The sequence below is a fragment of the Phaethon lepturus genome, unplaced genomic scaffold, assembly GCF_000687285.1.
Source record: "Phaethon lepturus isolate BGI_N335 unplaced genomic scaffold, ASM68728v1 scaffold25895, whole genome shotgun sequence".
NCBI lineage: Eukaryota > Metazoa > Chordata > Aves > Phaethontiformes > Phaethontidae > Phaethon > Phaethon lepturus.
In genome coordinates, this window is record NW_010543003.1 from 4,983 (window position 1) to 16,847 (window position 11,865).

Here is an 11,865-nt window from a genome sequence, read left to right on the forward strand (position 1 = left end):
TACCTCCAGCCGTGGTGGATTCAGGAGCTGGTGGGGACAGTGGCTCCAAATGCTGTGCCAGTATGTGCATGGGGACAGAGCAAGGTGTCTTCTCTCTTCTCCCTCCCTGGCAGATGCAGCTTTGGCCACGTATGAGCCACACTTGGAAGCTCTGGTCTAGTGGCCGGACAAGCTGGTGGTTTAGCATAGCTAAAGCTCTGGCTTGTTTGCAATGTGCAAGTCATGTCTGGGCTCTTGGTCTGGCCCCGATGGCCAACTGAAAATACTTGAGGCAGAGAAGAGCTCCTTGCTGGCAGACTGTGTCTGGATACTCTTTCAGCTGGTGGTGTCAGTCCTGGTGGGAGGGAACACTGTGGCAATGTCATGTCTAGGACAAGGCCCCACTGGAGCTGCTCCATGCAGGTATTGTGGACTGTGAGCTACTGGCTGGACCTTACCTCCTGTCTCCTGCCAGAGATGGGAGTAAATCTGGTTCTGGTTTTCAGACAGGGACCTGCCCTGCTGATGGCTCCCCCAGGGCACAACGAGGTCCCTGGAAAAAGAGAATGGGTCAAGGAGAGAACGACGGAGTAATTGGAGCCCTTGAAAATCTGTAGACAAACTTAAAACTACCCTGTTAGAGAGTGAGGTTTGTCTGATTTAAAGAATGTGTCTTTGAAAGGAAGGAAGATCCTGGCCCCAGAGCCAGGGCTGGTGTGTCTTGGCAGTGTGGCACTTGCGTAGTGGCTGTCAGAGCTGTCTCATGGCAGACTGTGACTTTCTGTCTCCCTTTCTCCAGGTTTGACTCATCCCTCAAGGAACCCGGCACAACCGCTGGAAGAGATGAGCCCCTTGGATGAGAGTGAGGCAGGCAGACTGGAAGCCAAGCAGGTTGTCTTGATTGATAGCTCTTACCAGTGCCAGTTCTGCCCCAGCAAATTCAACACCTATTTCCAGCTCAAATCGCACATGACACAGCACAAGAACGAGCAGGTAGAGACAGAGGTGTCCTGTATTGGTGGTGAGATTGGGACAGGCTCTCATATAGTGGCACTGGCTCCCAGGGTCTCTCCTGAGCCTCTTACTCTGTAAAGCTGCCAGTGCTTCGCATGCAGCTTGGCTCTCTGCATGTCTGGGTAGCAGCTGTGTGCGCTGGGTGACTTTGAAAAGCTCCGCTGCCTCCACCCTGCTGAGTGAGAAGTCAGCTGAGGAGCTTTGGGTGGCTAAAGAAGAAGCAAAGAAGCAAAGTCCAAAGTTTTCAGTGTAGGTGGCAGCTCTCAGGTCGTGGGACAGTCAGCGCTGGGATATTGTGGTCTCACCAACTCGGGTGGTTTCAGGCACTCACACCGACACCCCTTTCTCCCACCTTGCTCTCTTAGGGGGCTGCCCTGACAATCTGCATTTGCAGAATGTTCAACTCCCAGCAGGTTCTGCCATTGTCTTCACCTGGAGCTGTCAGACACATTTTCATGCTGAGCTGCTCTGCACTGTTCTTTAAAGACCCATCCTCTGAGGAGGGCAGCAGAGGAACAGATACTTTACCACCACATTGTGTCCTGTTGCAGTGCAGGGCAGGGTTTCACTGCTGTGCCCTGACTGAGCCCTAATATGGCTGTGGGCATGGTGGGATGCTCTGGGAATCACAGTGCTGCTTTGTTCATACATCAGTTCAGCTGTTCTCCAGCACAGTGCATCAAGGGGCAGTGGTCCCTTTCTGTAAATGACCCAGTGATTTCCAAAAAGGAAGGCCACTCTGTCTGTTGGCAGAGGATTTTCCCTGTTTGTTTCCGTGGTGTGCCACTCCAGTCGCTCTCCCTTTTCCCAGGTGTACAAGTGTGTGGTGAAGACCTGTGCTCAGACCTTCCAGAAGCTGGAGTCCTTCCTTGAGCACATCAAGAGCCACCAGGAGGAGCTGAGTTATCGCTGCCACCTCTGCAGCAAGGACTTTCCCTCCCTGTACGAGCTGGGTGTCCACCAGTACTCCCACAGCCTGCTGCCCCAGCACAGCCCCAAGAAGGACGTGGCCGTGTACAAGTACAGTAGCAATTGGTGCTCACAAGGCTTGTAGGAGTGAGTGGGTGCAGAGCGTGTTTGGCTGAGAGCGGTGGGTGCATTAGAGGGAAGAAGGGGTTGCGTGTTCAGCGGCCGTGGTTCTTTTGGGCACCCAGGTGCCAAATGGGGGGCCTTTATGCCGGGCTGCTAGGGTGAAGCACTTTGAATGCAAGGAACCTTTCAGAAAGACAGTGAAAGGCTGGGATCAGTTACATGGGAAGATCGCATCACTGCAAGTCCTCTTACCACCTGTCAAGAATGAGTTGGGCACAGCTGAACCTGCGCTGGGCTGGGCAAGAGACTCAGGGAAGCCCCTTCCCAGCCTGTTTTCTATGATTCTTAAACGCCTGCAGCAAAGGGAGTGCGGGCTGTAGAAGCTGTGCCCAGGTAAAATGAGTTATTTTTGCTCTCCCTTTGCCACAAAGGTGTCTATTACTTAGGAACACCTTTCCCTTAGTGTAGAGGGAAAGGGTGAGGAGTTCCATGAAGAGCTCTCTGGAGCTTTTGAAATGCCTGTTAGAGACATACAGGAAGAGTAGGAAGCCCAGAGGATACTGAAGTCACCTGGGAGCTTCATGGAATAAATAATCTTCTGCTTCTTGCATAGACCATAATTTCTAGTTATCCTTGCACTGTGCAGCTTCATCCTACAGTTCGTTAGTGGGAATCTTTGAGATGAGAGCCCTGCTTATGTTTGAGGAGGTTTTAGTCTGATCTAAGGAAAGGGATTTCACAGTAGATACATGCTGTGAGTGCCTCTGTATTCACTGCTGATGGTGCATGTCCCTATTGCCCATTATCAGTCAGCTTTGGCAGAGGTCTGTGGCAGAAATACTGCCAGGATGTGTGAGAACAGGTGACTTAAGTGGAGAGGGCCCAGGTGGTGTGGGAGAGATGGTGGCATGAGCTGGAGCTTCGCTAGATGCTGGAAACCCCACATGGGAGCGTGTTGCCTTTTGGCTGCTCCAGCCATGGGTAACACTGCTGCTGTGCTGTAACACCACTCTCAGTTCCTTCACTGGGAGCTGCTGTCTTCGTGCAATCAAGATGGAAGGAGGTGTTTTAAGTAAGGTGAAGTTGTTACTTAGAGCTTGTCCTCGTGAGGAAGCAATGTGGAATATGTGCTCGGGTCCCTGGGAGCTCCCATGGGCCTCTGTGTGGAAGAGGACTAGCAATGTAAAGGCTTCTCCACCCAGTTTCCCACCATCTCCCCCTTCGTGAAGGATGCTAAATGTGAGTGTGATCTGGCCATGTGGGTTGTTGAGGTTTCAGAGCACCTGGGTGGTGTTGGTATTGGTATTGTCTGTACCACACTGACCCTGTCAAAAATCAACCTGGAAGGTGGCTGGTGAATGGGCTGAGCAGCCCTGCCTGGGGTCTGCCTGTGGTGTGGGGTTTGCTGGCGGTAGCCTCGTTCACAGGCTCTGTCCTTTCTCTCCGCATTCAGATGTGTGAAGTGTGTAAATAAGTACTCCACCCCGGAAGCCCTGGAGCACCATCTGCAGACAGCAACGCACAACTTTCCCTGCCCTCACTGCCAGAAGGTGGGTGGGTGACCGCTGCCTGAGCCGGTCCTGGACACATAGCTAGGGCTTTGAGGGGGACGGGAACCCTCGGCTCCCTTTCCCCTCCCTTCCTACCTCAGTACGGACTGGCAGGCTCGTGAGGTGCTTTGCAGAGAGACAGAGGTGATCGCATTCCTGGCCTCCAGCTCTCTAGCCTCACACAGAGCATGTTCCTCCCTGCAGTGCTGGCTTTTCTCCCTGGTCCTGTTTGCTGAACAGAATTTGTCAGGGGAGCTCCCTTACTCCCACGACAGCACAGGACTGCACACTCTTGGGCTGCTGTCCTTACGTCGTAAAAGCAAGTTCATCAGGAGGAGCGAGGCTGGTTTTGGGAAGTCTTACAGTGGCAGCAGCGCCTTTGACCTGCTGTGCCTGGCTACCTATGGCTGGAAGGTTGGTCATGAAGAGCCCTAGGTCCTGGGGGAGCTCGTACACCTCCATTGCTGTCCTCATCTCCTGTCGCAACAGAAGTCTCTGGATTCCCCCTCATTCCCCTCTTTTGTATGTGCTCTGTGTCCTTGGCAAACAGAAACCTGTCTGAGTGGTGTGACTGGGACTGGAACAATGCCCGGGTAGGTTTTGGCTGGAAATATTCTCTTCAGCACAGCCCCTGAGGGGGTTTGAGGGGCAGAATTTTGTGGGATTTGAATTCTAATAAATTATTTTTTGAAATCCAGACTAAATTTGGACCCTTGCTCCTCTGTTTATAGCAAAGGAAATGAAAATCCTGCAGTGGGGGCAGGGACAATCTCAAAGGAGTGACCACTCTGTACTGAGGTAGCTCAGGAAGGGGAAACGCTCTCCTGCCATGGTTAGTAACCCAGCTTTCTTTACCTGTCTTCTCTCCACTTCCCCCACCAGGTGACAGATGCCCTTCTGAGCCTGGGTGGTACTTTAAGCATGCGGCATAGGGGTTTGAAAGCCCATTATCTGCAGCAGTATTTTTTACTTCTCTTTGTATTCTTACTAATACTGCTGTTTTTCTGGAGATGCAAGAGCACAGTCCTGGGTACCAGAACTCCTGTGCTCCCCTCAGATGTGTGCTTGCAGCATCTTCATTAGGAATTCACTTAGCTTGGGTATTTCCAGTATCCCCATTAGCCAAAGAAACCATTTATACTGGCTTTATAAAGACCATGAATGGGAGCCTTTATTAACAGATGATCGGGAAGCACAAGCTGAAGTTAACACTGTGGAAAGGTGGTAACTGCCGGGGGTCCTTGCCCAGCCCATCCTACTGCTGGTTCCGGTGAGAGACTGGGCATCCGTTTGGGGTGCTGGTCCTCAGCAGTAGGGTGTTACAAAATTTAGCAGCAAGGTTTCAACTTACGTGATTCTTAAGGATAAGGAGATTTTGGGGGTTTTCTTGTTTGGTTTTTTTGGTTTTTTTTTTAAGCTTTATCTGTATTTTCTTTATGCAAACTAAAGGTCTCCTCAGTGTGTCTTTTCCAAGAAAGCAGTCACCATGAGCTTCTTGTGCTTTCTACACAGGCCACACCTCCTGAGCCCGTACAGGCTCAGTGATGTCCCTTGTGTGCTGCTGGCTCTTAGCCTTGTTTTTGTGCGTTAACAGGTGTTCCCCTGCGAGAGGTACCTGCGCCGCCACATCCCCACGCATGGCGGGGGCAGCAAATTCAAATGCCAGATCTGCAAGAAGTTCTTTCGCCGGGAGCACTACCTCAAGCTGCACGCCCACATCCACTCGGGTACTGGCTCCCCTGGCACCACAGTCCTCACTATCTCCATATCACAGTCCTTGCTGCACTTTGTAATGCCCTGGCTATTTTCCTGGTAACCAGAGTAAGAGTGTTGACTGTATGAGTCATCTGGGGTAACATGGGTTTTAGGAAATGTATGGTTTTGGTTCAGCCTTGTGCCTTGTACTGCACCAGTTAGAAGTGGGACATAGAAGTGTCTTCCCCACTGCCTGCGGTTGCAGAAGCTAAGGAAGCCGGCCCTGGAGAGCAGGAGCAGCACAGTGTGCATTGTATCCACCCATTTACCCATCAGGCAGGGTAGGGAAGCTTGGGGAAGTTTATAGAGAAGCAGGGAGTGGCACTGCTGCCAGAGTGAATTCTATATGTGACTAGAGCAGCCCTGTGTGACTGGATTCTCCCTGACTCTTGGTCTCTCTTTCTATCCAGGTGAAAAGCCCTTTAAGTGCTCAGTGTGTGATGCAGCCTTCAATCGGAAAGACAAACTCAAGCGACATATGCTGATCCATGAGCCTTTTAAGAAATATAAATGTCCCTTCTCGTACGTAGAGTGTTTCTGTCATGGTGGTGTCTCTTAGTGGGGTTGAGGTGGGGTTTGGGATGGAAGGAATATTTCCTGTAGGTACCCTAGGGTACATGCATGGCATCTACCAATCCATTGCTTCTTGGGGAGGCAGGAAGGCTGTGTGCTGTTGAACTGGGGGCCCAGAAGTCCCAGTTCTTTGTCACTGACTTCATGTGGGGCCACAGGAAGTAAAATTATGCCTGCCTTCATGGGAGGCTTGTGGGGGTTGCGCCTGGGGAGCACTGGGGAAGAGGAAGAGTATTATTTGACGACAAAGTACAGGGTTGCCTGAATGATGGCCTCTCCCTGACTGCCATGTCTCGAAAAGCACTTAGCAACACAGGAGCTAATGTATGAGCCAGAGAATCCCAGGTTTATAAGGTGCATTCCCAAATCCATGGCACAGCCATGGGCCTTCTGAGATAGCCAAGGCTGACTGGCTTCTCCCTGCTCCAACCACCTTGTAGCTCCTTCCAAAGTATTTCTGTCTCTAGTTGGGATCTTGAACCTGCTGCTTTTAGGAGCATTCACAGTGAGACGCAGACCGTGTGTCTAGCAGAAGCCATATGTCCCTGTAGCAGCCTGTTTATCTCTTGCCCCTCTCCAGAAGGGCTGAAATGGTGGAGCTCCTACTGAGACTGCACACCCAGGGACCCATCTGGGCTGCTAAGGAGAAGGGTTGTGGATCTCTTTATGGTCCAGGATCTGTTTATACATTGATCCTCAGTTGATTCATGCTGCTCACCAGCATTTGTTGTTGTTACAGAAGCCACACAGGCTGCAATAAAGAGTTCAACAGGCCTGACAAGCTGAAGGCTCACATACTGTCCCATTCGGGTAAGTGCAGCTCTGCCCACGCTGCCAGTGGTTGGGAACGAAGCGGCTGGGGTTTGCTGTGGTGCTGCAGGAGCGTGTTACAGAAGAAGTAAGCCTGAGAAACAAGAGATAGCAAACTGAAAGTGCTTCTGCTTTATACCCTGAAGATACACAAGAAGTTCCTTACAGGTGCTTTCCCTGCAGTTCCCTCCACCCACTGCGCAGCTAACACAGCTACTGTGTAGTCACCTGTGGGAGAATTTTCCACTGCGCGTGGTACAGTGTTTCCCAGATACAGGCCTAAATTCTTAATATCGCTTATAAGCTTTAGATTTTTTTAATCTCTGTTGCTGCAGACCTGTTTAAGTGAGCTTGCAGTTACAGCTGTGTCTAAACTTTGGTCCGTTTTCTAAGGCAGTATAAATCTGTAGACAGTGCCTGCTGGCAAGATGCAGAAGCAGAGCTGGATTATTCATTGTGTTTGCTATCAAATGAATATCTGGAGTGCTTTGTCCACTCCTCCTCAGTACCATCTCACATTCAAAAGGAGATCTCTTGGGATTTGATTCCCTTCTCTCTGTGTTCCAAAAATGATGCTCCTGCTCCTAATGAAGGCGAACAATTTATTCCCATGCCCCAGGGAATGTTCTGACTTCTGTCTCTTGGGGTAGAACTGAAAGTCTTTTCTCGTGCCTGTCATGTCCAAAGCCCTGCAGAGTGCGATCAGATGGGACTGTGCTGACAGTGCAACGGATGGTTTGTTTCAGCCTGTACATTCCCGTAGTTGGGAGGAAGACAAAAAAGTGAAAATTTTTTTACTTACCAAATACACTTGAAAAAAAATCAGAGTTTAAGATTGTTCTCCATTTTCATCACAATTACCTGACTTTTTTTTCTGGTGATATTTTAATCCTCTTATTTGGGAAGAACTATTGCTTTAGCCCTTCATAAACACAGACGTTCAAGGTGTAGCCACTCACCCTTTTTTGACTGCAGATTTGCCTGGCACAATGTCTCCTCCCTTTTATCAGGGAACATCTCCTTGGAAGAGGAGATGAAGCTGTCATGCACTCCCTTGTTGTGGCGCAGATTTTCCTGAAGATCTGCATTAGGATGCAGGGTCTTTAACTGAGCTCTCTCTCCTCTGACGCTCTGTGCAGGGATGAAGATCCACAAGTGCCAGTACTGTAACAAGTCCTTCAGCCGCCGAGCCCACATGATAGAACATCAGCGCTCACACACCGGCAACTACAAATACCGTTGCCCCACCTGCAGCAAAGGCTTCACGCGCCACAAGTACATGAAGGACCATAAGTGCCGGCTGGGCTCACCCAAGGACAAAGACCTACAGCTCAGGAAGCCCCAGAAGAAGCGGGTGGCCCGGGGACGCAAGGTGGGCCTTTCCCTCCCCAACCAGCTGGGTCTTGCAGAACTGAAGGACAGTGCTGCTGGGGAAAGCCCCCCAGAAGGTGGCCCTAACAAAGAACCGTTCCAGGAGTCGGACGCGGTCCTGTCCATCGTGGTTGGTGGGTCGGGAGCTGCTGACTCGGACCTTGTCGTTCCTGGGCAGCCCAGCAGCATCGCGTCCAATTTGGCCCTGGCAGAACTGCAGACTGCCTCAGACGGCCCCTGCACCATGCTGGCTGTCCCTGTTTACATCCAAACAACGGAGTGATGATGTGTAGAGCCACTGTGTGGCTGAAGGCTGCTGCTGGGGCTGTCAGACTCAGTGTGGAAATTTATCCCAGTGAAAAAGACCAAAGCTCTTGGGGGGGGTAGATGGATATGGGAGAAAATGGCTTTCATCTCCACTTGTTTTTCCCATCCTGGGGCAGAGGACTGCTTGGAAGCCACCAACGGCTACAAGACACTGAAGAGTATGGCCCCATTATTTCTTGTTCCTCTGCATCACTGGTCAGCCTAGGGAAAGAAAGACTTAAGATCCCTGAATCAGGGTAAGAAGGAGGAGCATGCAAACTTGCAACAGAGCTGCTGAAATCAGGTGGCTTTGCAAATCACAGCCAGTCCCATCTGTGGTTTTTCTGGCCTAAAAGCTGTATTGCCCAGTATTTGGGTGGCCTTTCTGAGAGCAAAGAATTGATCCTTCCTAGTGGAAGCAAGTTCATCCTGAGATCCTTTGGGAACACTGTTCAGAAATACCGTGATAGACGTATCTCTGGTATCTTTCTCCTCTGTCGCTATCAGTAGAAAGATCACCTTGTCTGTACTACATGTGTTATAAACACCATGGACCTCATGTGCTGTGTGGAGTTGGCGGGTGGGAGCATGCGCGTGTGTTGGCTTTTCTCTCTGGTTGGTATTCCCTCCACAGTGTTTGTTCTTTTCATGGTTTTTTTACATACCAAGGATCTCCAAGTGCCTTAAACATCAACAGGTCAATCCTTGTGACAGTTAAATGTGACACCTTCTGTGTGCAGCGAGGAGGACTAAGGCCTGGGTGAAGTGACCTATGCAGGGTCACACAGGAAACGTGTGATGTATCCATGAGCCAGTTTTCTAGCATCAGCTCTGGACTAGGTGCTGCAGAGTACTTCTGTGCGCGTCTCTGTGAGCTGCTTCCCAGCCTGCGCGTTCCCTTAGCTCAGTTCTATGGGTCAGTTGTTAGTAGTTTCAGTGGGTCACTGGCAGGTGGGGAGTTGGTGTGGTTAGGGAGCACGAAAGTCCAGTGTAACTGAGACAACTTCTCTTGTCCGCTTGGCTTTTCTCTGATTTGCCAAGTAGGAGTCCCAAAGCCAGCACGGAAGCAGCAAACCCAGGAACTGAAAATTGCCATTGTGCAATGTTGGTAAAGGAGGTTGCTTTGCTCTCCTGTGCTTTCTTCCTGCTCCATGTGTAGGCCAGCCAAGCTGAGGTTTCCCTAGCAAATTTGTGTGATGAGCTGCTAAGTTGTCTGTAGATGCAAAATGCTGCATTTCCAGCCTGTTACTCTGGGGGTGGTGCAGAGCAGAGCATGGGTTCAGTCAGTCCTGGGTGCCAAAACTCTGGCTGCGGAGTCCCCTGCCTTGCCGTCTGGGAAATGGTGGGTGTTTCTGGCCGCTGGCGCAGTCAGCCCAGCAGTACTGACCTGCCTGACCCCAATTCCTGCCTGCAACCTGCCTGAACTCCAGCCCATTGCTTGACCTCAAGGTGCTCTTCCTGTCTGCCGGCAGTGTATTTTGCTCAAATCTTAAAACTAGCAGCTTGCAGAGACAGCATGCTGGTGCTGTGCCCATTGTGGCATCTCCTCCCAGTGCCACATGCTCCCAGACTGCACCCAATCTAACGACAGGTTATGCTGTCACCCCTGGAAGACTGTCACATGGTTCCTGTCAGGATGGGTCCCACCACCAGTTCTTTGCTCACTTGCTTTCTTAGTGAGTTAGCTTACTTTTTGCCTGTTTCACTTTTTTGAGATGCTTCTGTACCTCCTGCTGTTGGCTGGTGTTAGGAAATGGAGCACAGGGCTTACCAGGTGAGGATGGGAGAAGGGGGTTTATTCAGAGGTTAAGGAGAGGTCTTGCTGCTGCCTGCAGCTGACTAACAGGCAGGCATGGAGAAGGTGGAGCGAGACTCTTCAGAGGTGCACAGGGACAGGACAAGAGGCAGCAGGGACATGTTGGAACATGGCAACTTCTGACTTGATATAAAGAAAAGAAATGTCTACCAAGAGGGTGGTCAAAGGAAGGAGGCTGCAGGGAGGCCATGAGATGTTGGTATCTGGTGATACTCCAGACTCATGGAAGTGCTTGGGAGGAGGTGGCTGGGCTGGAGACCTCCTAGATGACCCTTCCTACTTATGTGTTTCTGTGCTTCTGTGAAATGTCTTATTTGCTTTGAAGGACAGAGTTTATTTGCCTACAATGTTTGTTTTAAATACTTAGCTCTCACAGGAGGGGAACAGGAAATAGTTTGCTAAATATACTTTTCCTATTTTACTCCCCTCTGTACCCACACCATACGGTGTCATTATGTGGTCTCTGGCGCTTGCTGCAGCACTGCAGCCAGGTCTATTTTGAGATGATGATGTGTGGGTGCAGTACTCCTTCGGCATGGAGGCACCTGGCTCTTCCTTTCTGGCCCCTGCTTTTCACCAGCCCTGTGCACAGGACACCCAGTCTGAATGAGAGGCTGGAAGCTGGTTGCTGCTGTCTGCATTGAGTCTAATTCAAGGAGCAGAAGCAGAGCCACAAAACAGCCTTGTATCTGACTGTGGGGCATGGGGGCTGAAAGATGCCGTGCTGTTTGCTCGATATGTGTTTGCATGTGTGGTAGCATTGAATCCGAATAAGTTTTGTCAAGTTTTTCTTGAGCACAATGGTTGTCCCCTTACAGTAAATCTCAGAGCAATTATGTGTAAGGTAACGTAACCGAGGTCCCCGATCAGGGCTGGCCGGTTGTGCAGCTCTTGCTTTTGGAAGCTCTGTGGATGCAAGTCCTGTGGTGTGTCTGATGGATGCTGCAGCCCCAGGGTGACTGGCAGAGGAAAGGATGGGTGCCTGCCTGCAGCTGTGCTTGCTGAACTCCCACCTCGTACATGAGGAGGCTGTCTTAATTGTATTAGCCGGTGCAGTGCCTTTTCCCACTATGAGGGCATGAAAAGGCTCTCTTGCCCAGTAAGCAGTTGTTTGGTTTGTTTTTCCTCTGCCATTTGCTGTGTATATCCCGGCCTGTTTTAGAGTCCAGCCCTGTTCAGAAGCAATGATTAATTTTCTTGGGTGATTTCCAATGGTAAACACTACTATTGTCCGAGTCTGTTATTAATTAACTTGTTTTCACACCACCACTGTGAGTGGAGAGGGGTGTGTTTATTACTTGTACAGATGACAGAGACCAAGCGCAAAGAAACAGGAGTCAAAAGTATCCAGTAAAGGCTGGCACCAGGCTGAGGCACTTAAGGCTGGATTTCTTTGTTGGACTTCGGGCCCTGTACATTGGCACTGTGATTGTATAGCATGGACCTATGGCCATGCTGCCTCCACAAATTGGAACATGTGTCTCAAGTGTCCAGGAAATATGGAGCTCGCCATTAGTCACCACAAGCATGACCCTGAATTTTGTGAAGCTGGCAAGCTGAGAAAGTTAAGTTTAAAAAAAGAGATTTCAGTGCCTGTTATCCCGACACCTTGGTGGGCTGTGCACCAGGGGCAGTTGGAGGGATCCGTGGAGGGCTGTA

The 11,865-nt window shown here is 50.5% G+C and overlaps 1 protein-coding gene across 1 annotated transcript in view; it reads left to right on the forward strand.

Annotated features, from left to right (window-relative positions):
• The window catches only part of ZNF341 (zinc finger protein 341), a 13,925-nt gene extending 4,976 nt beyond the window's left edge, over positions 1–8,949 (forward strand). The window contains exons 5-11 of the mRNA XM_010288234.1: positions 779–972; positions 1,805–2,013; positions 3,479–3,575; positions 5,170–5,302; positions 5,741–5,852; positions 6,643–6,713; positions 7,853–8,949. Coding sequence (XP_010286536.1) covers positions 779–972; positions 1,805–2,013; positions 3,479–3,575; positions 5,170–5,302; positions 5,741–5,852; positions 6,643–6,713; positions 7,853–8,367 — 1,331 coding nt within the window. The 3' untranslated portion in view covers positions 8,368–8,949. The remainder of the gene's footprint in view (positions 1–778; positions 973–1,804; positions 2,014–3,478; positions 3,576–5,169; positions 5,303–5,740; positions 5,853–6,642; positions 6,714–7,852) is intronic.
• Positions 8,950–11,865: the final 2,916 nt, after the last annotated feature.